The sequence below is a fragment of the Pogona vitticeps genome, chromosome 3 (genome assembly GCF_051106095.1).
Source record: "Pogona vitticeps strain Pit_001003342236 chromosome 3, PviZW2.1, whole genome shotgun sequence".
NCBI classification, from domain to species: domain Eukaryota; kingdom Metazoa; phylum Chordata; class Lepidosauria; order Squamata; family Agamidae; genus Pogona; species Pogona vitticeps.
Window position 1 is genome coordinate 231,060,425 of NC_135785.1, and position 27,271 is coordinate 231,087,695.

At 44.2% G+C, this 27,271-nt stretch overlaps 1 protein-coding gene across 1 annotated transcript in view; it reads left to right on the top strand.

Moving 5' to 3' along the window:
* The first annotated feature begins 4,912 nt into the window (after positions 1-4,912).
* Positions 4,913-27,271, top strand: part of ATP1B1 (ATPase Na+/K+ transporting subunit beta 1) — a 31,285-nt gene continuing 8,926 nt past the window's right edge. Inside the window, exons 1-2 of the mRNA XM_020784918.3 lie at positions 4,913-5,226; positions 10,400-10,528. Of these exons, the coding sequence (XP_020640577.3) occupies positions 5,127-5,226; positions 10,400-10,528 (229 nt within the window). The 5' untranslated portion in view covers positions 4,913-5,126. The remainder of the gene's footprint in view (positions 5,227-10,399; positions 10,529-27,271) is intronic.

Genomic DNA, 27,271 nt, shown 5'->3' on the forward strand with positions numbered 1-27,271 from the left:
TCACCACCAACTGTGCTGGCTGGGGTTTCTGGGGGTTGCAGTTCAAAAACATCCGAGTAACAAAGGTTAAGAACCACTGCTCTAGAGCACCAGTAGCCAATGATCTGAGCAGTGAAGGGCGTCCCTCCTGGCTCCACAGGGAGAGCCTCCTCTCCAATTTGGGCCATTCTCCATTAATGTTCCAGAAGTTCAGCTATCAGCACATGTTTTCAGAATGAGAGCTGATAACATCCATTTTACAAGAGAAGCAGAAAGGTGTCCATCCCTCATGTGAAGTGTGAAGCCATTTCCCCACCATCTCTCACTACTTTTTCCTTTTGGAAAAAAATATAAAATTTAATTGGATACAATAGCTAGTGATAAATGTGGGAGTTCAGTGCGCAAAATGACTGTGCCCATAGCCATGCCTCCAAGGAAAGTCTAAAAATGCAGGCAGCTGTCTTGATTCATCACAACAAACCATTTCTAGGAGTTTCCCTATCTTCCAGGAGCAGACCTTTTGCAAAGCTAACAGGTGAGCCCACTCAAGGCCAAACCACCCCAAGTTTCTCTACACTGCCACTGAGCCAACACATGACCAATTGCTATGAGACTGCAACTAAGCTCAGAGGGGATGGGAAAGCTTGAGGACAGTGTCAGCTGACAGCACCACCATCATCATTTTAGAGCTGGGATGGACCTTATGGCTCATTGAATCCAGCCCCTAGTCAAGGAGGCAAAATGCTATAATACCAGATCATATAAAAGTGCTTGCACTTTCCACCCTTATAAGCCCTGCTTCCACAACACCCCAGCTTGCAAGGCACTTTTTAATTTCTTCTTCTTTTTTTTCATAAAGACAGCTCTTACAAAGCAAGATGGGAAATGGAAAAAGAAAAAAGAAATGAAAGTTGGATTGGAAAAGAAGTATATGTGTAATCTGAGGGACAAGAGCAGGGCAGAGTGGGTGCAGGCACCCAGAGGCATTGTAAGTCCAGCGTCTAAGTTTTACATAATCATTGTTTGTCTATCAGGGTTAGGATAGTTGCCATTCTATTGGTTTCAGAGCAGGGCTTGTCATGTTTCCAGAGTATTGCTTGCATCAAGTAACACTGATGGATTGCAGAAACACTTGTTCAGCAAGGCCATAGAATGCTTTCTCAGAATTATGTCCAATTAGGATCAGTGAGACTTACATCTTCATAGCTGAGTCCAGATCTTTTTCTTCCTGAAAGAATTGTACTTGGTGAAAGGCCACTAGCCATGCTGGGTGGGGGATTCTGGGAACTGTAGTCCCAAACAGTAACACTTCCAAGTCCTGCCATAAGCAGGTTTAAACTGCTGAAAGGGATTCTTAGCCACCAATGTGAACTGCACCATAGGTGAGTCTAGGACTGCTCTTATACTGAATATGGAAGTATTGCCTTTAGGCAATGTGCATAGACCCATTCCAAACCAAATGCAAATCTCCATTCAAATCAGCAGTAGTCCTAATCAATAATTGTTAGTGGTCCTAACAATAGTAGGCTAGGTAGGCTGTTGTTCTGTAATGCAAACTTTATCACTGGACATCAGAGTGGACCTGGATGGAAACACAGAACAGTGTGTGTGACAGAGAGTGTTTTCTTGTGCAAGAGACCATGCAGTAATGGCATTTTGTCTGCACCTAGTTAGTTCTCAAGTGGTTGAGCGCTGATATCAAAAGATGAACATGTGATATGGGGGAAAGGAGCAGGAGAGGAGAGAAGGGAAAGGTGAAAGAAATACTGTACTGTGGGCAGATTTATCTCACTGCCTTCAATCTGACTACAGCAATTGTTCTCAACCTTGGGTCCCCAGATGTTCTTAGACTAACACTCCCAAAAGCCTTCACCACTAATTGTGCTGGACAGGATGTCTGGGAGCTGCAGTCCAAGAACACCCGGGGGAACTAAGGTTCAGAAGCACTGGACTACAGCATTTTATATGTAACACTGTAAGGTTGGCTGAGTTGTAAGGCAAGGCACACTATTCCTCAAGGTGGAGCAGCAAAGAAAATGCTTTTTTTACTTACAAATACCTTGCCCCACATGTAGATCTCTGCTTATCCATTTGTTATGGAATGACTTTGAGCTAGTGGCCACTTTTGAAGTGCAAAACTGCTAAATGATGATTTGCCAAGATCTGCTCCATCTCCTGTGCCTTGAACAGGGACAGAGGCTTCTTATTATAACACTACATGTGTTAATCAGCATACCAGGAAAAAGATGTTTCTGTTACCACCCAACAACTGTTTTGTAAATGGCTACTTAACACTGTCCTGCACTTTCTGCATTTTGAATTCCTTCAAAACCTTTCTGTTTACCATCCTTTTTACTTATTCTTTGTATATCTATCTGCTGACTAAGGACACCATTCATCTGGAGATGTGAATCCTGTCCATGAAAGCTTATGTCCTAAAAATGTGTTGGCGTTCAAGGTGCTAACAATCTAAAGAGGTCCCATAGATCTTGTGCAGATGTTTCAGATTGCATATTTCTCTGTTTCCGGAACATTTGCCAAGCAATACCTCCAGGTGTTCCAAACAGGTATGGAAGGGAGACATTTGTGTATTGTTATTCACAGCCTGATGAAGCATTGTTTCTCTGTTATATGTATCCCTGGCTGATCATGGGGTCATGTATAAATATGACAGTCATATAGTCTCACTCTTATGTCTGAGGAAGTGGACTTTCTCCACAAAAGCCTGCATTAAAATATAGTGTTTGGTCTTTAAAGCATCAAAACAGTTTTGTCTCATTTTTGTTTTGCCCTGTTTTTCATCTGATATGTTTGCATAGACTAAAGGGGGTACTCCTTCAAAAACTACATCAGCAAGATGTATTCCATTGTCATTTCTTCCCCACATGATCAAGCTGTAGTGCAGCAGGGACTGGAAATTTAAAAGAGGACCCCAAAGGATGTATGGAAAAAGACAGAGAACGCAAGGACATTGAGGGAAAGGCATTGCCTATTATATACCCCTGCATCGTCCTGTCTGCTCAGCTTCAAGGAGTCTGCAGGTTCACAAGTGCAAAAGAAAATAAGAGAATCCAAAGAGATGGGGTGGGGGGATTAAAAAAAAACATTTTCTTATCTTGGTCACCAGGGAACAGACATGCTTCCCAGATCTTCCTCTTGCCCTCTCTGAGGATGCATACTCATGACAAGTTAACGGTCACCAAGCTCCTCTGCTGTGCGTTTTCCTGAGGTAGTTCTCAAACTCCGTTACCAGGGACAGTACTGTAAAACGATATATTGGGAAATCAAGTTGGTGGGTATCCCAAATGTCCGACTCAAAAACCAGGATCCTAGGTTCCCACACCTTTCACTTCAAACGAAGGCAGGGTTGGTACCTGGGCAAGGACTTTCTGCCTTGACTAGCATGGAAGGAGGACAGCACGGATGGGAAGGTGACCCAGAGAAGGGCATTCCATTGCATGCAGGACGGTGCAGCAGGCAGGCCAAATTGCTCCTACCTTCATCAAGACAGAGGAGGAAAAGGGAAGGAGGTACCAGACAATAAAGCAGACGAACGTGATGTTTTGGAACGGGCAGCTTCAGAAGTGTTTTAACCCGATTCCCTTCCTCCCTTCTGTCTACTAGCCAAGGCAGACCACATATATCCGCAAGGGATCCCCTACAAAGCATTCGCATTTGCTCCTGGCAGCGAAAATCGCCTCTTCTCTGTGGAACCTACTTATTTGATTAGCATGTGAGCCGGGTTTTTCTACGTGCACTCGTCGCGCGCCACCCCAGCCCGCCACAGAGAACGTATCGACCGCGAAGACAATCGAGGAGAGGAGATCCGATGGGCACTATTGGCCCTGCCACTCGCCGGCCTTTAGATCCGGTCCGTGCTCTCCGGTCCGCTCTCTATTACTCTTGTAGGTTGTTGCGGTCGTGATTCTTCTCGGGGTCGCGCCCAGAGGCGCCTCGCTTGCCGCCCTCTTTCTCTTTCGGGGCAACATGAGGGCGCCTCGCTTCCTCTTCGCCCAAGACCCGCGAGCATCCCTCCGACAGGACCTGCTCCATCTGGGCCAGGCGGCTGCCTGCCATCATCATCTTCTTCGCCGCCGCCTCACACCTCAATGAGATCTCCCCCTCCCCGCCGCCAACACACACCACACATACACACATGACTGCCGCTCTTCAGCCGCAGAGTTCGGTTCCGGAGGGAGCGGCGGGAGTCCGCCTCGGATCCCATTCTCCCTCCCTCCTTTTATCTGCAGGGCTCAGCTCTGCCTCCCCCCCGCATCGGAGGGAATTACAGGTGGCCTCGCCGGTCTCTCGCCTTCGCCGCCTGCGCGCGCCCGTGAAGCACGAAGCAGGTGCAGAAGCCGGAGAGGGGGGGCGGGCGGGGGAAGAAGAGGGAGGGACGGGGGGAGGGAAGGGGGGGAGGAAGGGAGAGAAAGAAAGAAAGAAAGAAAGAGAGGCCGGTAAAGGTGGAACGGGAGCGAGAGCGAAAGGGCCACCGCAGCGCTTGCCCGACGCCTCGTCCCTCCTGCCTCGAGCCTCCCCACGCGCCTTCCCCGCCTCTCCAAAACCAAGCCCAAAACTCCAGCAAGAGGCCGTTCCCATTGGCTACCGGCATTTCGCGGGGCGGAGCCCGTCTCCAGACTAGGACCATATAGCCCGCCGAGGTGGGAGGGGACAGAGCTAATTTTTCTCCTTGGGCCGAGCCGGCTTGGCTTCTTCCCACCCATCCACTCCCCCTCCGGGCTTCCACTCCCCTCTCCGCCCCTTCCTCGTTTTCCCGGGTGTTGGGAGCAGGTGCAGCCCGCCCAGTGAGGGAGTGAGTGCCTGCTCTAGATCTCTCGCTCTCGTCGGCTCTTCGCCTCGCCCTCTCTTTCGGCGACGATTATTTGAGACCCCCACGCCCTTGGGAAGAGCGGCCGACTCGCAGTCCGGCGGCGCACAAAGACCTGCCGTCTCCTCTGGCCGTCGCCCGCCCGTGTCCATCGGCGGGAGTAGCCGGGGCACGCTCCGAAGACGATTCCGATCTTTTTCTTTCTCTCTTTTTTTTAAGGAGAAGTGGTCTTTTTCTCTATTATTAAGAGGATCTTTCTCTCTCTTGTTTAATTCTTCTTCTCCTGCGGTAAGACAACAGCCGACTCAAATCCTCGCCCATGGCTCGCGGGAAAGCAAAAGAAGGGGATGGCAACTGGAAGAAATTTATCTGGAACTCCGAGAAGAAGGAATTCCTAGGAAGGACCGGCGGCAGTTGGTGTAAGTAGTCCTCTTGGACAGGGAATCGGTGCGGTGATCTGCCGTGTGTGGGGGGGGGGGGCGGAGTGGAGTGGAAATAATAGCCGGGGGAGATGGTGAGCCCTTACCCACCCACCACCTTTGATGTCTGAAGACCGCCTTCGCAAAAAACCGACCCGTGAGGGTAGTAGCCTTTTGGCGACAACCATCGCCTCTTAAGACCAGAAGGCAGGCAGCGGGGCGAGGGACCCGTCGCCGGGTCTGGAGCTATCCCCGGGTCCCCTGGCTGGCTTTGTGCTCTCCGGCCTCCCTCCCCCACCCTATGCCCTCCGGGCTGGCTTTGTGTAGAGATGGTGTTTCTCGCCCTCTTCGTGGCGCCGGGGCTAAAGGAGACGCGCGCCACCCGCCGAGCCGCCTCCTGTGGCCTCTTGAGCGGGTAGAAAAGAACCGAACGCCCGGGAGTGTTTGGGGCGGGAGGCAGGAGAAGGGAAGGGACGCGGCCAGCCAGCTTCTCCCGGGGTGTCATTAACCGAACCGTGGCCGCCTGAGGGGGATTGCCTGAAGTGTGTGTGTGTGTGGTGTGTGAGAGGAAAGAGCGCTATGATTTCGCGTTGAGAAAGCGTCTCTTTCCTATGGCTGATTCCAAACCCCCCGCCGCCGCGAAAGCGACGGCTGTGGCAGTCTTAGCAGCCCCTCGTGCGCCTCCGCGGCGTGGACTTTTCCCGCCGCCCGCCCCCCCGCAAGCAGCAGCCTGTTGCCACTGCGCTAAAAAAGAGTTGGTCGGCTCGCTCTCTGCCGCTCACTGCCTTCAAAGGTCGTGCTGAAGGGCGCTGAGGTAGTCAAGCCCGAGTCGTGACTGCGGGCAGGGTGAGGCGGGAGGTGCGAGAGAGAGAGAGAGAGAGAGAGAGAGAGAGAGAGAGAGGCGAGCCCTCCTCACCCCCTCTTCCTCCTCTTCCTCCTCCCCCTGAGCCCTGTGTTTCTCCTTGCCCAAGCAGCCACTGCGGCTGCCTTCGTGTCTATCAGGAAGGGCACCTCTTAGCAGGGCCAGCTACAAAGGAGAGGCCTGAGCTGAGAAGGGGATGAGCCAGCCTGGGACTTGTTTTTCTTCCTCTAAAATGGCCAGGACCAAGAGAGAGAGTTTTAAGGAGAAAGGAAGGAGAAGCAGAGGTTGCCTTCCCTATTTGGTTGCCAGCTTCAAAGGGTTAATAATGCATCACAGCTCAAGGTTAGTCAAGGTGACACCTTTCCAGCAAGGAGGTAATGGAAGGCTTGGTTGGCATCCCCAGGAAAGGTGGGGTTCACCATCAAGGACAATTGTGAGCAACAGAGCGACCCTCATTTTGTGTAGACCACCGATTGCTTAGGATCTTGGCTTTTTCTTTTCCACGCCTTCACTCACATTTATTTGGTGAAGTGGGGAATGCCTGAACCTGCTCCAGACAGACAGACAGAGAGCGGCCAGGTTGGAAAGATCTAGAGAGGTTTAGGAATAATAAAAGTCCTTGAGGGCTGTCTCCTAGCAACTAAACCTAACTTGAATGAATCTCTGATTCCAAACACAGAAGCAAAGCAATGCTTAATTTCTTCACGACTGTTCTCCCCACCCTGCTTTGTTCCCTGGTCGCCCTCCATCCTTGTTCCAAAATGAAGACTTTTTTTTTTCTCCTGGGTCTATCACAGGGACCCTGCATTGCATAGATTGGCTCAAGTGCAAAGGACATGGATGTGTTTCTGTCTTCCATATTAACTTCTAGTTGATACCACACAATAGCATCTGGGCAAATGTTTCCTGTTATTTTGCCAAGCATGTCTCTTTTGAAATAATTGGTGGACCTCTGGAGCAGGTGCCATTGACTCCATTGCCTAAACCTTCTCTGGGGCAGCTTAATTTGGATTAATCTTCTTATGTGCCCGCCTATATGCACAATGCCATTTATTTTCCAGCCCTTTCCCATTTAATAGAGGGGTACATCCAACAAACAGCCCCACCTTATGAGGGGATGGTGCAGAGTGTGCCCCAGGGCCTTTTCCATAAGCATATTAGAGAAGGTTGCCCTTGAAGAAAAGGGTAGACTGTCCTTGAATCTCTTCCCTTTCCTGCTGAGAGCTGAAGAAGTTATCTTGAGTGTCTCTATAGATCCTTGCACTGGAGAAGCTGGCCTCTTATCTAGAATTTTCCATTTGCTTCTCGGCTCTTTTGCAAGTTTAGAAACGTCCAGTGATACAGAGGGCAGAGCAGGAAATGGCTCTGTGGAAAGGAGGGGAAATATTGTTCATAATGAATGAGATTGTCTTTATTTAGTAAGAGCTAGTTTTAAAAATAGCATTTATGGGATAGGGAGAAAAAAAGAATTGAGATGAATTTTGAACTGGTTGACATTTTGATATAGACATTCTCTTAAGTCACAGAAGAGAATGGCTGCCAGCTGCACCTGGCACCATCTTGGGGCTGAATCCAGCCAATGTCCTCTTGGAGACGTCACAGCTTCTGTGTTTAAATCTTTAACCGATATCTGATAGAGAGATCAGATGCAAAAGGAGTCCTGGCCAGCCAGTTATTGGACGGGAGATGACCTGGTATCCATAGAAGGATGTGTAGCATACACGAGACTCTGCAGGCATTCAAAATGGGAGTGAAAAAGGCCCCCTCACAAGATATTGTACAGCCATCTTTCTTAACTCAGCACTCTCCAAATGTGGACTGTATTTCCTATCACCACCAGCTAGCATATTCATGTTGGCGTGAATGATGGGAGTTGTAGTTCAGGCTATTTGGAAGAGTCACGTTAGTGGAAAGCTGTGTATTTAAAGTCCTTTAGACCATAGATCCCAGACTGCTGGAATACAATGATGTCACATTCACAATAGTTAGACCAGCTGGATTTTACTTACGTACATCTTATAAAGGAGGCTGATTGATTGAAAGAAGAAGAAATCATCCGAAGGGTTCCAATGCTTTCTTGTGAGAACAGAGGCTTTTATGGTATACAGAACTTCGTACTTTAAGTGTGCGAACTACTATTAACATCCTGGTTGGAAATTTAGATTTACCTCTGTCATCTTGAGGTCTTTGATTTCTTTTACAATTTTTTTTCAGGAAAAAAAGGCCTTAAGCCTACAAATTCTCATGTGCCACCCACCCACAGCACCTTGCTGCCCACAGGTTTCCTCTTTAGCTCATTACAACAGCACCACCTATGACTGTACTCTGGAAAAAATGTACAAATCTGGCTGACGTCACAGCTATTTGCCAACGGCTGCCTGGATACTGAACAGTACATTAACTCCCAGAGTGCCAAAATGGTTGTGGTGCTCGTTTCTGCGTCTATTTCCACCCAGTCTCCACCTTTGAAGAAAAAAAAATACTGATGGATTTCTCTTTCAATGATCCTCTAGTAATGGGGAGAACGGTTCTTTATTTGTATTTCATTGCCTGTTTTCCCACCCTAGGGGTTAATGTACAACCTAAATTCCTGAATATTTGCCCACAGGTTCCACCCTTTTCACATACTGTGTAGCTGTGGCTTTCTTTGTCTAAGAAAATTGTGGATCAAGAAATGGACTTTCCAACAAGTAGGGTTGCCCCCAGATCCGTAGTACAGCTTGTTACTCTGTGACTAATCAGTAAAGCTAATCTCTGTAACAGATACACCCAGATTTCAAAGATTGTGCAGTTCTGTCAAGTAGTTTTAATCATAAATAAAAGTTTTAATTCTCCCCACTTTGTTCCATAAACAGCAGCAACAAAAGCCAGTTTATCACTTATGTAATTCGAATATTAATCTGTCTGATTATGACTGAGTAAAGCCAGCCTGTGTGTGTGACTTGAACGGGATCACCTTGTTCATATACAGTGTTAAAACAGTAGAAAAGCTGCTCAGATTGGAAAGTGTGTTACAATAGAGCTTGAGAGAGTTCAAATCCTTTGTTTCTGGGGTTAGCACATACATGCCTCACAGCTGGTGAGCCACTTAATGCATTTATAACCAATGCAAATTGGGGCTGTAACAAAATTCTGCAGTGTGTGTCTGCTCAGCATTCTGCCTGTCTCTTCAAGGAAATTACTCTACTTTCCTCCCCCTAATCATATTCTTTTCCAACTATACCCCTACATTGGGCTGGGCAACTTACAACATCTCCAGTAATCAGTTTTATTCCCCCAGGATTCTTTGGGGGCTGCATGGATTCAGGGTGGATTTGATTTAAATCAAATTGATTTAAACCATGTTTTAAATTTTTTTGGACAATGTAATTTTTTTATTTGATTTTTTTAATTTAAATTGTGATTTGCATCAATTTAATTTTAAAACATTATTTTTATCCACTCTGCATGGACTGTCAAGAGCATTGTTTTAAATAAGAGTGGATAGAAGGCATCTTCTGATTTTGAAAACCTGGAAGTTTTCGGGTGTTGAACATTACAGGGTAGTAGGGGTTGAAATCACTACACCTGAAGGATTCCAAGACTGAAAATTTCCTGCTTCTGTCTTAGGAAAACTATTGTTTGGCATGGAAGCAGGGAAGTTGATGTGACCAGGGATGAAAAAGCCTTAGGGAGGGCAGATAGAATTCAGGACTGCCCTACTTTATTCTGTGCTTATTGAACCTCATAGCCCCATTAAGCTGTATTTCCTTCCTTTCAATTGAATGTTTCTTCAATATATATTTTTGTACCTATGCCCTCTTGTTTCTTTGTACCCCCTGTAACCTCTTGGCATATGCTACTCAACCTCATTGTTAGAAGGAGAAGTTCCAGGGCAAGAAATGAACAGATTTTCCCCCTCCCAAAAAAAACCCCTTTCCTACATGTCGTTGTCATTTTCCTCTTGATGTCTCTTGTGTTATGTATCCAGCACCTGCCCAAAACATTTTGCTGGTTGAGGCAGAATAACAAATGCTATATTTTGCAAAATCAAGGAACATGGTGGCCAAGGTCAAATTATTTAGCAGCCTCAGACAGAAAAATCTCAGAGGCACTTCCCCTCTTTCTTGGCAGCACAAACACAATGAAAGCAAATTCAGTAAACTATGAATGATGGCTGTTTCATGATGTGCATAACCAAGAATCTGAAGCAGCTGCTTCACTGTCCCTAATGGTAGGATGCTAGCTATATTGAAAAACTTTGGTGTACCCAAGCAGTGTCATATCACTCACCACTTGACCTTAACCCTTGTGTTTCTTCTCTTCTCACAGTTAAGATCCTCCTCTTCTATGTCATCTTCTATGGCTGCCTGGCAGGGATTTTCATTGGGACCATCCAAGTCATGCTTCTCACTGTCAGTGAGTTCGAGCCCAAGTATCAGGATCGAGTTGCACCTCCAGGTAATGAGAAAGATAAAACACAATAAAGTGAGGGGCTCCTCACACTTTCCTCTGTGATGGGCTCAATGCAGTTTTTGCCTCTTAGACCACTGATGGGTTCCAGAATGGCAGCTTTCAACTTTATACTGCCTTTTTCAAAAATGGTCTTGCCATATTTTTTCTCAGTTTTTCTAAGGTCAGGTAGATGATTCACTAGGCAACTGTACCAAATAAGGGAGTGTAACTACATAATCTATTGCGTCACAATCTAAATAAGCATTTCAATTCTATATTATCATATGCTATTCTTGTTTTAAGTTGCTTAGAGAAGCTTTTCCTATTGCATGGTTTCACCTGTGGAAAGCAAAAGTGTAACTCAACACAGGTTCTAGCTGGCAGTTAACACATCCCTGCTTGAATTTGGTCGCACACCAGCCTTCTGAATTAGTACATGCTGGAAAGTCCAAGCAACGAGCTCTTAATTGCCAGTGAGAAGTTCCTGCAAATTACACTATTTACACTGGATTTTGGCCAGTAGGTTGCAGACTTAGTCACGCTTAAAGGAGTTCCACTGAAATCAGTGCGACTTCCTTGACATATGACTAAGTTCTTTCACTGCTTTCAGAAGGTCTACCGTTAAGTGTGAGTAAATGGGATTCAGCTGAATATGTACATCCTTTTCTCATTTACTTTTCTTAAGGAATCTTGCCAAGTATATATGAAGGTATTGTCCACAGCAATCTAGGTCCTGCCGCTTAGATCTAAGTATTCTTTAAATAATGATTCAAATGACTTTTTAAGACAGTGCCACACCTCTGTGATGCAGGACTTCTAAGGGCAGTAAGTTTTGCAATAAACTCTGGTTCCATTTCATGATACAAAGTGTTATCACTCACCGTTCCTGACATATCTCAGTGTTTTCTGTTGGGAGCTGGAACTGTGATGTGAACATCAAAGGAAATCATTTGTTGCCAGCTGCAATGCTCAATGAATTCCCACTGTGGTGTGATGGATAAAGGAATGGACTACGACCCTGGAGAACAGGATTCAAATCCCCACTCAGCCATGGAAACTGAGTGCATGAGTGGAACTGGTAAAACCACTCCTTAAGCGATTCTCATGCCTGAAATATCTAATTTACCTTGAAAACCTTATTAGGGGCATTATAAATCATTTCTGACTTGACAGCACAAAACACACACACATAAGGCACTATGATGTAACCCTTCACTTCAGGTGGGCAAGCCACTTAGGAGCATCAACAACCGCCACATGGTTCTAATCCTCTGTTGGAGATTTTCAGAATCATAGAAGTGTAGAATTGGACCCCAAGGGCCACCTAGTCTAGTCCTCTGCCAATACAGGAATCCACAGGTAAAGTATCCAGTGAAGAATACCAGCACCTTCAGAGGTTGAACTTCAGTTCTCTTGGTGAACAGTTCTTACCATCAGGAAGTTCTTCGTGAAGTTTAATCAGAATCTCCTTGTAATTTTAACCCATCGCATAAGGTCATATCTTCTGGAGCAGAAGCAAACAAGGTTGCTCTGTCTTCCAAGTCAAAGCCTTACAGCTTTTTGAAGAAGACTGTCATATGTGCTGTGTATTCCAGGCAGCCAGCCCTGCACTTCCTAAGTCAGCCTGCTGCCTTTGAGGGAGGCGGAAGATGTTATCCCATCACAAGTGTTGAAGTAAGATGCAGCTACTGCTGTGGGCAGCTTTCCTTCAGTGGTTTCAGTGGATGTTAAGTAGCTGGCAAGACTAGGTTTGTCACTGACTGGTCAATGTCTGCTTTTCAACTTTAGCTGTAAACTGAAGCACTTTTGATGTTGTATTGAAGGCTTTCACGGCTGGGATCTGATGGTTGTTGTGGGTTTTTCGGACTCTTTGGCCATGTTCTGAAGCACTTTTGCTTGGAAATGGATAGGTTGGTTGAGTCTGGTGAGACCTACTCAACCCTAGCACATGTCACTTTCCTGGACTACTGTTCCCAGAATTCCTGAGCTAGCATGGTTGTATGCCATGCCGGTTGGTCAGTTTTGGAAACTGTAATTCAAAAAGTAGTATTTCCAAGCTATGACCCTACATGCACATAAATTAGGATTTGGGTAGCAGTGCTTGGTGAAAATGACCCATGGTAAGGAAAGATAATAGAACCATTGTGGGTTCTGTGATTTTTACTGGCTTTATTACCTTTGCACCATTTTTCATTGCATGAAAAGGAATGTCCTAAGGGCTTCCTTTGTCTATGCAGCTGATTTCTTATCATTTTACTTCAACCTACATGTGGCCACAGTTGGAAGAATCAGGTTTTTGGATCACAACTCCCATAATTCCTCCTGCTTGTTGGTTGCAGAATTCTGAGAGAGGTATCAAAAAAGCAATTTCCCCCCAAACTCTGTGTTTTGGGGTATATTGGACACCTCACTTTTGCAATGCCAAGGGAAACTGTTTGGATGAAACAGTGTCTATAAGCTAGTCTATTGCGTGTACGCACATGGGCAGGATAATTTGGCAGTGGAACTTTCCTTGTTTGTTCCATCCAGACTTTATTGTGTGACTTGATCTCAGCAGCCAGTGAAACCCAGCAGTGAGTGAGATGGGCAGGGAGGGGAGAGGAGAGGAGGGGGAAGAGCCTTTCAGCTGCTGCTCCAGATGACCCAGAGGCTGCTCAATACTGGCGATGGACATGATTTATGTGTCTCCCCCTCTCTATGAAACAGTCCAGAAGCTTTTTATTACAGGATAGTACTGAATCAATTGTAGCAACCATGCCAGAATGTTGCTGGATGTGCTGTCCTGAACTGCTGTCCCCTTGACAGCTGTGGGTACTGCACCTTATTTCAGTGCTTTTGTTCCACTGACCCACTATTTATTTATCCTTTTATTATATTTGTATCCCTCTTTCCAGCAAAAATTGAGTCCTTGCACTAGCTACGCAGCATCACTAAAATCAGCAACACCATTAAAATTATATCAGCAAAAAAACACAAATGGAACAAGAAGATCAGTAAAATCAATAAACGTTGTGCCTGTTTAAAAGACTGCTTTGAAGAGAGAGAGGTCTCTGATGGCTGTCTCTTTCCATTTTAAATGAGAATATTAGTCCAGGATGAAACTTAGAACTAATGCCCCCAATACTTTTTGTTCTAATGCTAATGTAGCTGGACGGCTTTCAGAAATTGGACATGCCTAGAGATCCCATTTTAGACCAGATGCTGGAGGGGGCAGCAGAGAAACATCCACTCTTAGTTACAGGCAATATCTGCAGAAATTTGGTTGTATGTGATGTATAATGGCTGGTACAGCTTTGATCATTAATGTGTTTTCGTTCCAATGGGATCAAAGCTCGGAAAAGTTTCTTTTCTGGGTTGCAACTTCCAGAATCCCCCAGCAAGCATAATCCTTGGTCATGAGGGCAGCAGGATTCTTGGAACTGTAGTCCAAACAAGGAAATTCTTCAGACTCTGTCTTGGAGCCTACTTTCTATTGAGCCATGCCCCTATTTGTTTTCTATAATAGAAGTAAGTGATACACCCAGGGACATACAGTAGTTATCATGAAAGCAAAACTGACTTTCTCCATTCCTGTCATGGGGTACTCTGCTCTGTGTGAACAAGGATTTCTCAGCAAGGACCACGTGTCCATCACCCCTAGTAATAATAAAATAGCCATGTGTCATCATGTGAATTCTGACTTCTGGCAATTCTTTCTAGGATTTTCCAGGCAGAGAATACACAGAAGTGATTTAGCGTTCCCTTTTTCTAGAGGAGTCCTGGGACTGCGCAGCTTGCCAAAGTGACACAAGCTGGTTCTATAGGCAAGAAACACAGTGGAGAATTAAACTCCCAACCTCTTAAACCACTGAACTATCCAGCCAACTCACCCCTAAAGCTTTGTAACCCCTACTAAAGATCTAGGCATCTGCTGCTGATGGACATTTAGTATGATATAATGTAAATTTAAATGTTACAACAGCCAATGGCTTAATATACTAATTTTTCTTCTAAAACAAAATGTGCTGCATGGAATTATGGAATGTAAGCCTTATACAGTCAAGCTTTTAGAGCATGTAGAGCCCAAACATGTTGAGGGGGGCATGCTAGCACTGCCGCTTCTGTCATCATGATATATAATTGTGAAGAGCAACTATCTGAAGAGAGAAAGAGAAAGGCTGTTGTAGCCAATTAGTCTCTCCATTTGAGTCAGAACCTCCCCAAATTAGGGTTCTGAATCATATAGAGAGGCTACCCAGGTACAACCCCCTTTCCTTGTTTAGGTGATCACTTAAAAACAATTAAACAAGTGGCAAGGAAGCTAGTGTGTTCCCCTCAACATGTGTGGGCTCCATATACCTGTAAAGCACAACTGAATAGAGACGTTAGAATTCAGTTGGTTGGTGCCACATTATTGGATTTCTGCCAGTACTAGTTAAGATGGCTGGATAGGTGTTTCCTCGTTCAGGATTTTCCTTGTTCCGTAAAGCACATAGTTCTTAAGACCTTGGCGTTAGAACAACACATTTCTCCATTAATTCCACAGACTGAAAGATGTGGTTCTTCAGTTTCCTGTTACTGTAAAAACTTATCTAGGCAAACCTATTTCTGGTTCAGTTTAATAGAAACTCTTTGAACCCCAGCAAGGCAGGATTACTATTTGCTTGCCTTGTGATCTGAGGGCTGTCGTGTGATTTTGACCAATGTTCCAGGAAGGAATCTCTCTTTAAGAGAATGTCTTTCATTTTGTGAATTAAACCCGGAAGGTAAAACTGTAAATTATCTTCATCTGATTTCTTTTGCTCTCACACCCCATACTCATTGTCCTAGTTTAATTTTCTCCAACCTGGTGTCCCCTAGATGGGCTGGACTACAGCTGCCATTATTAGGCAGGGATGATGAGCAAAAGAGGGCTCATCATCCCTGCCTAATAGGCAAAAGAGGACTCTAATTTTTAAATACCTTTTCACCCCCAAATTTTAAGTTAAAATTTATTGGTTACTGGTCTATAAATAGTTATGGGGGTTGAAATGTGCAAGAATACAGAAGCACTTAGCTACTTTGTTGGTTTTTCACATTTTGAACATGAAGGTGCCTAATTTTTTAACTTCCAATGCATCTCGTGATTTGTGTATCTGATCTCTTTTCTTGAGAAACCCAGAAACCTGTGCCATAAATGCTAGCTTGTCCAAGGTTAAAAAAAGGAAAAAGACGTGGCAATGTATATGCAGTACATCCAGCTTAACAAAATTGAAGGCTCATAAATTCTGCTGTTTCATTTGAATTAGCTACAGCATTGGAAAATTATGTTAAGCATTTAAATTTCAGTGTCCAGCAGAATTAGTCAGTGAATAATGTAGCATGTAATAATGGAATGATAAGTTATGCAACAGTTGTACTGGTCTATCTGTAGCCAGGTAGTGGGAGACTAAAAAGTGCTAGTAAAACCCTATTCTTTGGCTGCCTACCACTTTTGGCCGGAGGATCAAGAGAGAGGTGCATGCAGCCAAAGAACCTGGAAAGGAAAGGCTGGAGGGGAGTAATAGCAGTAGTTCTGAAGGGCTTTTCCCTCAGTGGACAGAGCAGGTTTGTTCTGTCTTGCAGGACAAAGATTGTTGGGTGGAAATTGCAGAGATGCAGATTTTGCATAATTGTTAAGAGAAAAGCCTAACCCTGAGGGCTGGTGAACTCTTTTCTGGAAGTAGAGCCTGGAGGGCACATCCTGCACTGTAGATCCAGCATTGAGCTGGGGGCTGGACACGGTGGCCTCTAAACCCCTTCCAATTCTATGATCTTTTGCAGCTGCTTGGACAAAGGAAGACTTCTAAGCGGCCTTTCTTTGTCATGCAGTATCCTACTGTACATATGTACAAACACATACTGGAAGCTAGCAGACTAGGTAATCAGGAAGCCCCTGCATGAAACTCAAAAGAGGATTTTCTCAACTTGCTATTACTAAAGTGTGATGTATGTGACATAACACTCTTGGGAAAACTCCAAATGGCAGTGATGGTGAGTCAGCTGGATGTGTCTTTTTAGTAGTTTCACAGTCCTAGATCTAAGGCACATTCAGCCTACTTTTTTTTTGCCAGCACTTGCACACCAGCTTCTCCATGCATTGATGTCACATTGGATGTTACCCGGACAGTTTGTACAGTGTCTAGAACTTGAAAACAATATTTTTTGTACAACAATTGCCAGAATTCTCCAGCCAGTGAATGTAGGATTTTAAAAGTTGTAGTTCAAAAAGTGGCACTTTCAAGCTCTGATGACTGTTGTGTACCATTTACAGTACTAGCGATCCCCTGCCCTCTGGATTGTGGAATACAATTCCTGGCCTCAGTGAACACTGAGTATTCGTTAGGTTTAATGGAAGTTGAATTGTGCCTAAGTAGCTGATATTGCAACATTAGAAAATCAGTGCCCACCCCCTTTAATTTGTGGTTTAAGGACTTTATGAATCTTTGACTCTTTGAGAATTCTGTGTAGAGTCTAACTGGACATCTGACCATATTTTATTAAAGTTAATGCTGAGATTTTTCCAATATGTTCTTCAGTTAATCTTCAATTCTCTCATCTTTCTGTGGAGGTCTTTTTGCGCCCTGCATTTTTTCTGTATATGATTTGAGAACAAAAAGGACATTTAAATAAAAAGAATAAAGGAATTGTAGGCCATCTTGTACATTTGCACTGTGTTTATATCTGATGAGTCAACACAGATGCAAAAGATGATGGCAGTGAATTAGGTCTCTGGCTGTAGAGCCAGAAGTTAGGCGTTCAGTTCCCCATTGTGCATCCCAGAAGAGCCAGTCTGTGTGTCCTTGGCCAATCTACAAAGTCCCAGGGTGCCTGCAAAAGAAGGGAGTTCTAGTAGGAGCAAGTAACTTTTCTGAACTCTGGCTAAGTATCAAGTGCAGAATTGCAGCTGTTTTGATGTGTTTGGGGAATTTTACCTGCCTTTATGAGCTGAAGGCATCATTTTGGTATTTATGGGTCATCTCACAAGACCGACATGATCCAGTGATGGTTCCATAGGGAGCTGATGCAAATTATTGTCTACTCCCAATGTGGAGGTAATTAATGTCAGGATTTGCTCCTCCCAGTTTTTCCATTGAAGCACTTACTTCTTTTTTTTCTACCCCAGTGTTCATTTCATGAGATAAGTGTTGCACTCAATGTCATTTTTGCCTGCAGTCCAGTCCAAGACATGTTTTGGCCCTGCTTCAATTAGAAAGTGACTGTTCTTGATTTAATGAAGAGACAATATTCCGGAAGCAGGGGGAGACTCTCCTAACAAATTATAGCCACCATTTCTTCTCCCAGTCAGTTCTTAGCAATGGGTCCATCTTGTAGGTAGAACATGGTGGCTCAACACAGTTGTATTTAGGGGTCATTCACATTACAGTTCTACAAGCTATGATAAACTTGAACCTTATTTATTTATTAGACTTCTAATCCGCCCATCTAGACCAAAGGTCTGCTCTACTTAGACAGGTTAAAGCCTTCTCTACAATCACATCTGGACTCTGGATCTCCCTTCCATGGGAGGCCTGCCTTATCCCCTTCTACATAGCACTCCACTGCTCTTCAAGGACCATTTTTCCTTGCAGGCTGCTAAACTGATGGCTGCTTCAGCTCCCTGGAGTTTCGGTTTTTCTGTAAATTGTGGTCCGTTTGTCTTCTGGTTTCAACTTTTTTTAAAAAATATATATTTTTGTTAGCCGCCAAAAGTATCTGAATGGAATACTTTTATGAATAAGTAAGCATGAATAAATGGCTGAAATCCAAGTGTACAATTCCACTGGTACAGCAGGAAATACATCATCATCAGTGGCAGACTGCCACTGATTTTATGATGCATGCAGCATGCACACAGCACAATCAAGTTGTGTGTAGCCCAAAATCACAAAAGGAAACTTTTAATCAAGGGCACCTGCTATTTCAGTGATATAATTCAAAGTAAGCAGGTGCACTCCATCCAACAGGATATCAGCCATTGAGTGCCATAAGCATTCAGTCAGTTTATATCAGTATGACTTATTATGCAGAACTGTGTCTAACCTGTGTAAGATGGAGGATTAGGTTTGCTCTGTCTGTCAACTGTTAGCTGTTCAGGACTACTATGTCCAAATGGCAGCTATACACTTCATACTTGGTCCCAACCTTTTCCATGCTGGGAAACATGTAGCTTTAAAAAAATATCCTAAACCCCTGAGCAATCTTTCCTAATGTTATTTTCCACATGCCAGAAGCTTCGAACATGGGAAAGCACTGAACCACAGGATTTCATCTGAGTTGGTTTATCTAGAGTGATATAACCTATGAATAACTGTACTGTATGCCTTTTCTCCGTGGATCACATTACAAAATACCAGCACAACACATGTGCTTTCATCTCTGGGGACTTGAGTATCCCATTCGGAAGCATAAGAAGCTACTAGTTTGGCTGGCTTTTGGCAGATAGGCATGGACATAAACATTCAAGCTGAAAGCACATTTGTATTGGAGGGGTGTGATTCAGGCAGACATGTGCATTTTAGAAATCAAACTTCAGAAAAGTGATATGCTTCAGCCCCCATAAAAGAAAGAAAGCTGATTTGCACATTACATGCCGTGGGGAATACTGCTCTTGCTTTGCACTCAAATAATTTGAAGAACTTCTTCTTCTAATGACAAATTATCTATACTTAGGTTTTCCAAAATTACTGGCACTGTATTTACTTCCTGAATTCTTTTACAGAGCTTGGATGCCTCTCTTCTGCTGCTGCTTTTCCTGTTTGGCCCCGTTGCATTATCCGATTGTGGTTACTAAGAAAGGTGGGGCTGTTGGAGGGAGTTATTCTTGTTTGCCCTTTATTGCAAGCCAGAAAGGCTTTATTTATTTTGGAGAGGTAGGCCTGTAACACAAAGCTGTGGAGGGTAAAGACGAAAAGAAATGGAACAGAGCTTTGCATGTTCAATTATATCTTAAATCTTGGTGAAAGAGTTCTGCTTAATCTCCAAATAACCCACAGGGACAAATGGTGCTTCAGTTTTCAAAGTGAGTAAAGCAAAGTTCAGGTGTTGTTTCATAATGTGAAATATGGTGTCGGCCTTTCCAAGCCTTGCCTTTGCCTGCCTGTGCAGAAATAGTCCACTGTAATGCCTTCTCTCCTCCATGTATATGCAATCAGCCACGGCATCATTTTCCAGGCAGGATAGTCCATGTACTACACAAAAAGAACTTCATGTGCAGGACAAACATAAGGGTCTGAAGTCACAGACAAAGCCAACTGAATAGCTGACCCACTTTGTTTTGTTTGTAGTCATTTGGCTATCTTTAGACTTCCAGTTGTAAGGACTGACTGCTTTTTATATCTGTTGAGAGAATCAATTTTGCTATTGCTCAGAAACTAGTCAAATAGAGGCAGCATTAAGGCTGCTGACGGACAGTAGTTATGATGGCATTTGATTGCCATCATCATCAGAGGCACTAGATCTCTCAGTGCCAGTTGTCGGGAAATGTGAACAAGACAGTGCTGATGCACTCATGCCCTGATTTGGGGCTTTCTGAAAGCTTCAGGTTGTCCTCAGAAGGAACAGAATGCTGGGCTGGATACACTTTTGCACAGATCCAGCAGGGCCCTTTTAATGTTCCTAAGCTGTCCATAGAAAGATAGGGCCACTACTAAGGCAGGGCTGGGGAACAAGTGTTTTTCTAGGACCTCCCAGCTTTGCGGCTGATGTGAATTGCCATCCACAACTATCTGGAGGATCATACATACCTTGGATCAGTGGTTCCCAATCTTGCGTCCCCAGATGTTCTCGGACTACAACTTCCAGAAATCCTGGTCATCACAACTGGTGGTGAAGGGTTCTAGCAGTTTTAGTTTGAGAATATCTGGGGGCCCAAGGTTGGGAACCATTACCCTTGATGTAAGCTAGGCCTACAGTGAAAGCTTTATTGGCAATGAAAATGAAAGCTGGTTCCATGGCAAGGCTGGGAGCCTTTCCTTGGAAAACATTTTCCAAGGAAAAGCTCTTCATCAGTCAATAGCAGGGAATCATATAGGGGAGAATGGTGATCCTGAGATGGCTATATTATTTTGAATGGAAGGTGTTGCTTTCTACTGCCCAGTTAACCACAATTAAGAAGCTGAGGTTGCCTGACAGCAGTGAGTGTGAGTGTGTGTGTGTGTGTGTGTGTGTGTGAGAGAGAGAGAGAGAGTGAGAGTGAGGGGGGGCTGAAAATTTGAGGTTACATTGATTGTCACACATTTGTATTGCCAAAGAGGGCGTGAAAAGGTGCTTAGGAAGAGGTATAGCAGCATCGATGTGCCTTCTCTCTTTTTTTGGTGCAATTAGTTCCCTATGGGTCATTGCATGTAGGTGATCCAGGTGAGCTCAGGACAAAACAGAATATTGCTCGAGAGCCACTAGCTTTTAAACCACAAGTATACTTTGTGTGGTGCAGCTAGTTCATGTAATTTAGATGGAACCAGACAGAGATGGAAGACTGATGTGAAAGGTTCTGTAGCATAGGCCAGAAAATAATTAATATGGCATAGTTTTAGTTTTGAATGTTCAGATAAATTAATTGCTCAGCTTTCATGAAAAAACTGCAGGGCAGACAGACTATCGCTGTTGTAGCTCTTCATATATTGTAGGCAGGCAGGCAGCCAGACAGACACAAGCCAGGCACTGTGAAGCAAACTGAGATATTGGTTGTACTTTCTTGCTAAACCATGCAGTTTAGTATGAAATAAAAGAAGGTAGACAAGGTTTGGGCTCAGGCCTTCACTGTACTCATGCTCGCTTATTTCATACAAACATCAATTAATATTAAATGCAATCAATCTCTTGGTTGCTTGGATGAAAGAACAAGTTCCAGGTAAGCAAAAATGCTTCCTAGCTTCTCTTTACAATCAAATTGCAGGGCCACAGGGGAATGGGTAAACGCAAGACGTGAACACCAATGAGGGCAGATGGCAGAGGCTTTGGTTAGATGCAACACATGTGAATGCAGCCAGTGGATATCTTGCACAGTGACCCTGCCAGGGTTGAGGAGATTCTGGGCCAAATACCAGAGCTTTGAAATATTACTGTTTTGGATTACCCCTCCCAGCTATGTTGACTGGAGGGGGGGAGGATTCTGGGAGGTGGAATCTGAAAAAACAAACAAACAGCTTTTTAAAGCTTTGCAAGATGGGAAGCCCTGAGCCATCCTGGATGTTCCACCCCATTTTCTTTCTCCCACGGCCAGCATGGTCACTTCCTCGTTTTCTTCATTGCTTAGCCAGTAGTGGGATGGAAGCATGTTTTGTCTTTCTTTTGCAATCCTTTTTAAAGAAGTAAAGCCATTGAGCAACCTCACAGTTTCTGCCAAAACTAATGTTTAAAAAGAAAAGACAAGGGCCAAATCTATTTGTTTCCCACCAGTAGGCCAATTCTCAGATCTGCTCACTTGCATTTCCCTTCCTTTAGCACGTGGCACCAGTGGTACTATATTTCCTATGCCCAACTCTTTTAAACTTTTGGCAGAATAGGGAAGTTAATCTCTCGAGGCCAATTCATATGTCTTCATTGGATCCCCAAGAGGGAAGATGTAGATTCAGTGGACTAACCATGGAAGGCGGGGGTGCTATGTGGGCTGAAGGGCTCTGGATTTATTTTTTGTAGTCTGGCCCCGATAGTGTTACCACTGGGTGTGGGTACAAAACAGGTGCTGTCTTGACTTACCTTAGAAGAGCAGGAGCTGTCTGTCTAAACATTGAAAACTTGAATAGTGATGTAGGGTTGCCCTTACAGTTCACTGTCTATTCAAACAATTTATCCCCACTTAGGGGATAAGACACCTTTTCTCTGCTTTGTGTCTTAGTATGTATACATTTTTTTCTCCTCTGAATTTCATAAGCTTGTTGGATTTAGGGGTGTAAATAAAGTGAGAGAGGATAGAACTGAGAACTTGCCCTGGGGTGGAGAAATGGGTCCTCATGGCATCACCTGAAATATTTTTCAGTGTGGAGTCTTCTGGTTTCACTGACCCACTCTGTACGAAATGTGCCAAGCAGCAACAACAGCTTGCTCCTTAATAAGCCTAGTGTGTGGAAAAGGCAGTCACAGAAGCAGCAGGAACTTCATCTTCCATTTCTTTCAACATCCTTGTTAAATACATACCAAGTAATTCAAGTAAGCCTTGTTCTGAAATTTATGGGAAAGTGAGCATGTGGAATGCATTTATTTGCATGGGATACTGCATGCTTATCTGCCCTTCCTGGTACCATACAGTTTCCTCCTCCTCCTCGCCTTTGCTCCAAGAAGACAAATTAAGAAAGCAAAATAATTAAAAAATAATTCAGAGATTGGAAACACTTCTTTGAGGTACAGATTTCTGAATCTGCCAGCTGGCATGGCCACTACTGCCTGGGAGAGTCTTAAGAGTTTAGTTCAAAAATGCAACTTTTCCAGGTTCTGTTGTGGTGGCGGTGGTGATTGCTATCCCTCAAGCAGGCTCCTTTCCCCACCACCTGCAGTATGAGGCAACTGCTGGGCTAGGCAAACAAAACAAAACAAAACAAAACAGAGAGCCGAGTTAATTTCCATTCCAAATTAGGACCTTTCCCTCATCACCATTATATTCTCCTCATCAAGGGTGAGCTATGTTTGCAGACCAGCCGTGTGTGGGCACTTGTGCAGGTACAGGGGGGTCCAGTGAGCTTAGTCTTTTTGTGAATCAATGTGGGGTGTTGTGCTACCTGCGCATGTTTCAATTCTTCCCATAAGAAATGGCAGCAGAAAACCAAAAGGAGGGGAAAAGCAGCATAAAGCATCTTCCCCCAACTAGACATTTTCTGGATGTATTTGACTACAATTCCCTTTTAACTCCCTCTATTTGTCCCTCTTAAGCATGATGGGTTTTGTTTTAATCAGACGTGTTTGGGCGTGTCCACTGATATTGCAACCTTCTTTGCACATTTCTCCCCCTAAAGTGGGAGTGGAGTCCTTTGGGAATCCATATTCTATACCAGACAATACTGTGTCCAGTGAACTGTGACAGACAGATCGCTCTGAGGAAATGTCAGTACATCTGTGTTTGGATACTACCCAAACTGACCCAAGAATGAGGAAAATATTATCTGGGCATCTCTGTGCCCCCCCCCCCGCCTGCCCCAGTGTTTATTTGGGACCCAGATGCAGTATGTCACATGCCACATTCTGAGTTCTGTTTTAATCACACAAGACTCCACCTTCAGGAATGTTGGGCATGTCCTGGCCAATATGCGTTTTAGACCACAACTTGGAAAAAAGTTACTTTATTGGACTTGAAATCCCTGAATGTTGAATGTTGACTAGCCTGTCTTCTTTCATCTTGTGTTTGGTCTTTGAAGGTAAACACTTTGTTGTTGTTGTTGTTGTTGTTGTTGTTGTTGTTGTTGTTACCCTGCCTTTTTCCTTAAAAGGACCCAAGGTGACCTATGTCAGTGCTTCATAACCTTGGGTTACTCAGGTGTTTTTGGACTGCAACTCCCAGAAGCCTTCGCCACCAGCTGTGCTGGCTGAGGTTTCTGGGAGTTGCAGTTCAAAAACACCTGAGTAACCCAAGGTTATGAAGCACTGACCTATGTCATCCAAAGACAATATTAAAGCTAACAACAGTGAGTATACAAATACTAAAAAGGATCAAACAAATACCAGACAAATGAAAAACATGATTGCTCAGGCATGCAGCTCTGAATCAGTTCTATTGTGGGAAGGAAAACATGCTATCAAGATACAAGCTGTTTTGTGTAGTTTGACCCCAGAATTCCTGGCTGAAATGTTTGGCTAATAAATAAACAGCTGTACATTAATAGTAAACACATCTCCCCAAATATGGATTTATTTTAGCTCATAAAGAACCATCCATACACAAGTAGAGATGGGCACTAACCAGTTCATCCCAGTTTGTCATGGCGGCAGCACAGGTGCTGTTGCTCCACTCCCCCACCTCCTCTGGGTCAATTAGCCACTCACCAGGCCCAGCGTGTTAGCTTCCTGCACCTCAACTGGCCCTCAAGCCCCACCAGTAGCTCAGGCTTCTCTGCCCTGCCCTCTCAGCTGATCTCCCACTCAGACAAAAGGGTGGGGCAGAGAAGTCCATGCTCTTGCTCATGACCAGGAGATTAGCAGACGAGGTGGACAAAACAAGCAAGCTGGGCCCAGTGAGTGGCTGGGTGGGTGGGGGAGGGGAGCAGCAGCACCTGTGCTACCACCTTGACAAACTGAGACAAACTGGTTTGTGCCTATCTGCCCATACACACTTGTGAAGGCAGGAGGAGAAGGGGATGACAGAGATGAGATGGTTGGACAGTGTCATCGAAGCGACCAACATGAATCTGACCCAACTTCGGGAAGCAATGGAAGATAGGAGGGCCTGGCGTGCTCTGGTCCATGGGGTCATGAAGACTCGGACATGACTAAATGATGCTCATACACAAGAGGAAATAACAGGTGCTTGGAAGAACCCCAGACTTTGCTAAAAATCCTAGGGGAAGGGGATCCAAGAAAGAGAGATTGACCAAAACGCTAGCCAAATGTTTTGTTTTGTGTGGGGAGAGGGGAGGAGAATCAGGGGAAAGAGAATTGAATACAGTGGTACCTTGACTTACGAACTTAATTTGTTCCAGAAGATGGTCGTAACTCAAAATGGTTGTAAGTCGAAGCAGCATTTCCCATTGAAATGCATTGAAGCCCCATTAATCAATTCCGGCTGTTTTTTGGTTGTACCTCGAGGCGTCAGTTGCAACTCAAAGCATTAATTCCCATAGGATCTAAAGCAAAAGCGGTTAATCCGTCAATGACCACTAGGGGGAGAATTTTTCTTCTTTTATCCTAAGATGACTTAGGTTTTAAAAAGGGCAGGAAAGGACGGAGGGAGGGAACAGTGGGGAAAAGAGGAATGAAAGAAGGTTGGACAAAGGTTTGTGTTATTAAGCACAAAGAGAGATAAGATAGAGAGAGAGAAGACAAGGGGGGTAGAGTTTGGAGTGTAAAACACATTTTAAACGAAACACCTTTTAAACCAAACCAAACACCTTTTAAACAAAACACATTTTAAAACCAAACACCTTTTAAAACTAAACACATTTTAAACCCACCCACCAACACCTTTTAAAACAAAAGAGAGGTCACAGTACACAAACCCTAAGAGCCACAGAATCCAGCAACCATTATTCCAGCAAACAGAACCCCTCAGCACAAAGAGAGAGCAGAGAGAGAGAGAGAGAGAGAGAGAGAGAGAGAGAGAGAGGACAATGGGGGGGGAGAGAGAGAGACTTGAGTCTAAACCACATTTTATACCATTCCAGCAACCAGACCCCTTCAGAGAAAATTTTCTGATTTTGAAACAAAAGACTTTCGATTTACATTTTAAACCCACACTGCAAGACCCATCAGAGCACAGAAACATAACTCCCCCACATAGCCCAAACCCACGTTGTAAAAACCCTGTACAGTACTCACCCAGAACAGGCAGGCTCTCTGTTTTTAAAAAAGAAAGTCAAAAATCCAAAAAGGGAAAAAAAATTGCAGTACCAGGCAGTCTGAAATCTCTCTTCATACCCACACTCTCTAACCACTGGGGCGAATGAGGTACAGAGAAGCAGCCTCTTCGCTGACCAGCAGAACTGAAAGCAGTTTAAATTTCCCACTTTCACTGCCTTCCCTGCTTTTTTTTTCCCGGTCGTTGACACTCTGGTCGCAAGTTGAAGCAAAATTTCGCAACCAGAGCTGTTCGTAACTCGAAATGGTCGTAAGTTGGGACGTTCGTAAGTCGAGGCACCACTGTATTCTGAAAGAATGCATTAGTGGTTGGGCTGGAATCCTGAGCAGGAACAGTCCCACTGCAACAAAATGTTGCAAATCCTTTTTAAAATACCTGTTTTTATTTCATCTAACACACTGTGTGCTGTCAGGTTATACCCAATTTATGGTGATCTTAATAGAGTTTTCAAGGTAAGTGAGATATTTAAGGAATGTTTTTTTTCAGTGCCCTGTTCATCTCTTGTGAGTTTCCATGTCTGAATGGGAATCTGAACCAGGTCTTCTGAGTCCATGTCTGTCACTCTACCCACTATATCCCTTTGGGTAACTGTATGCAGCATGTTAGTATGTTATTTATTACAGTTTTGTTGGGTTTCACAGTTACACGGAGTGGTGACATGAGAGTCTAAAAGTCAGATCACAGATTAAGACAAGTGCATATTTTCTCCTCTTACAATCTTATCTGTCCAGGCACGCAATTTTTTAGTCGTCTGCGCCTGAGGCATCAGTCATGCCAGCAAAGCTTATTGTATCTCACAATTGACCAGTTACAAATCCCAGGCTAATTGGTCAAACACAAACTAGGGCAAACTCATGTTCAAATAAATACATAGTCTTGTTTGAGATGTTCTGTTGAACATGGGGCTTTCTGTCTGTGGTTGTGACTCAAAACCATTACTGGATATTTGGTCCATCCTACGGGCATTGAAGAGTTTTAGCTTTCTGGCCACTTAAGAAGGTCGTTCTTTAGGCATGTTGCTATTGTTACAGAAGAACAAGTGCATAGAAAAAAAAATAAGCACTCATGGGTAGCATCACATGTGAATGCTGCAGTTTCCAGACATGTATATGTGTAACAAAACAGTCTGTGTTCCTACAGTGTATATAAAAGACTGTACCTTTTGCATTCTTTTACCCTTTTATATAGATTGAAAAGCAGCCCTAAGAGTATGTTTTATAGCCCACAAAACAAGTATTTTCCATCTTCTT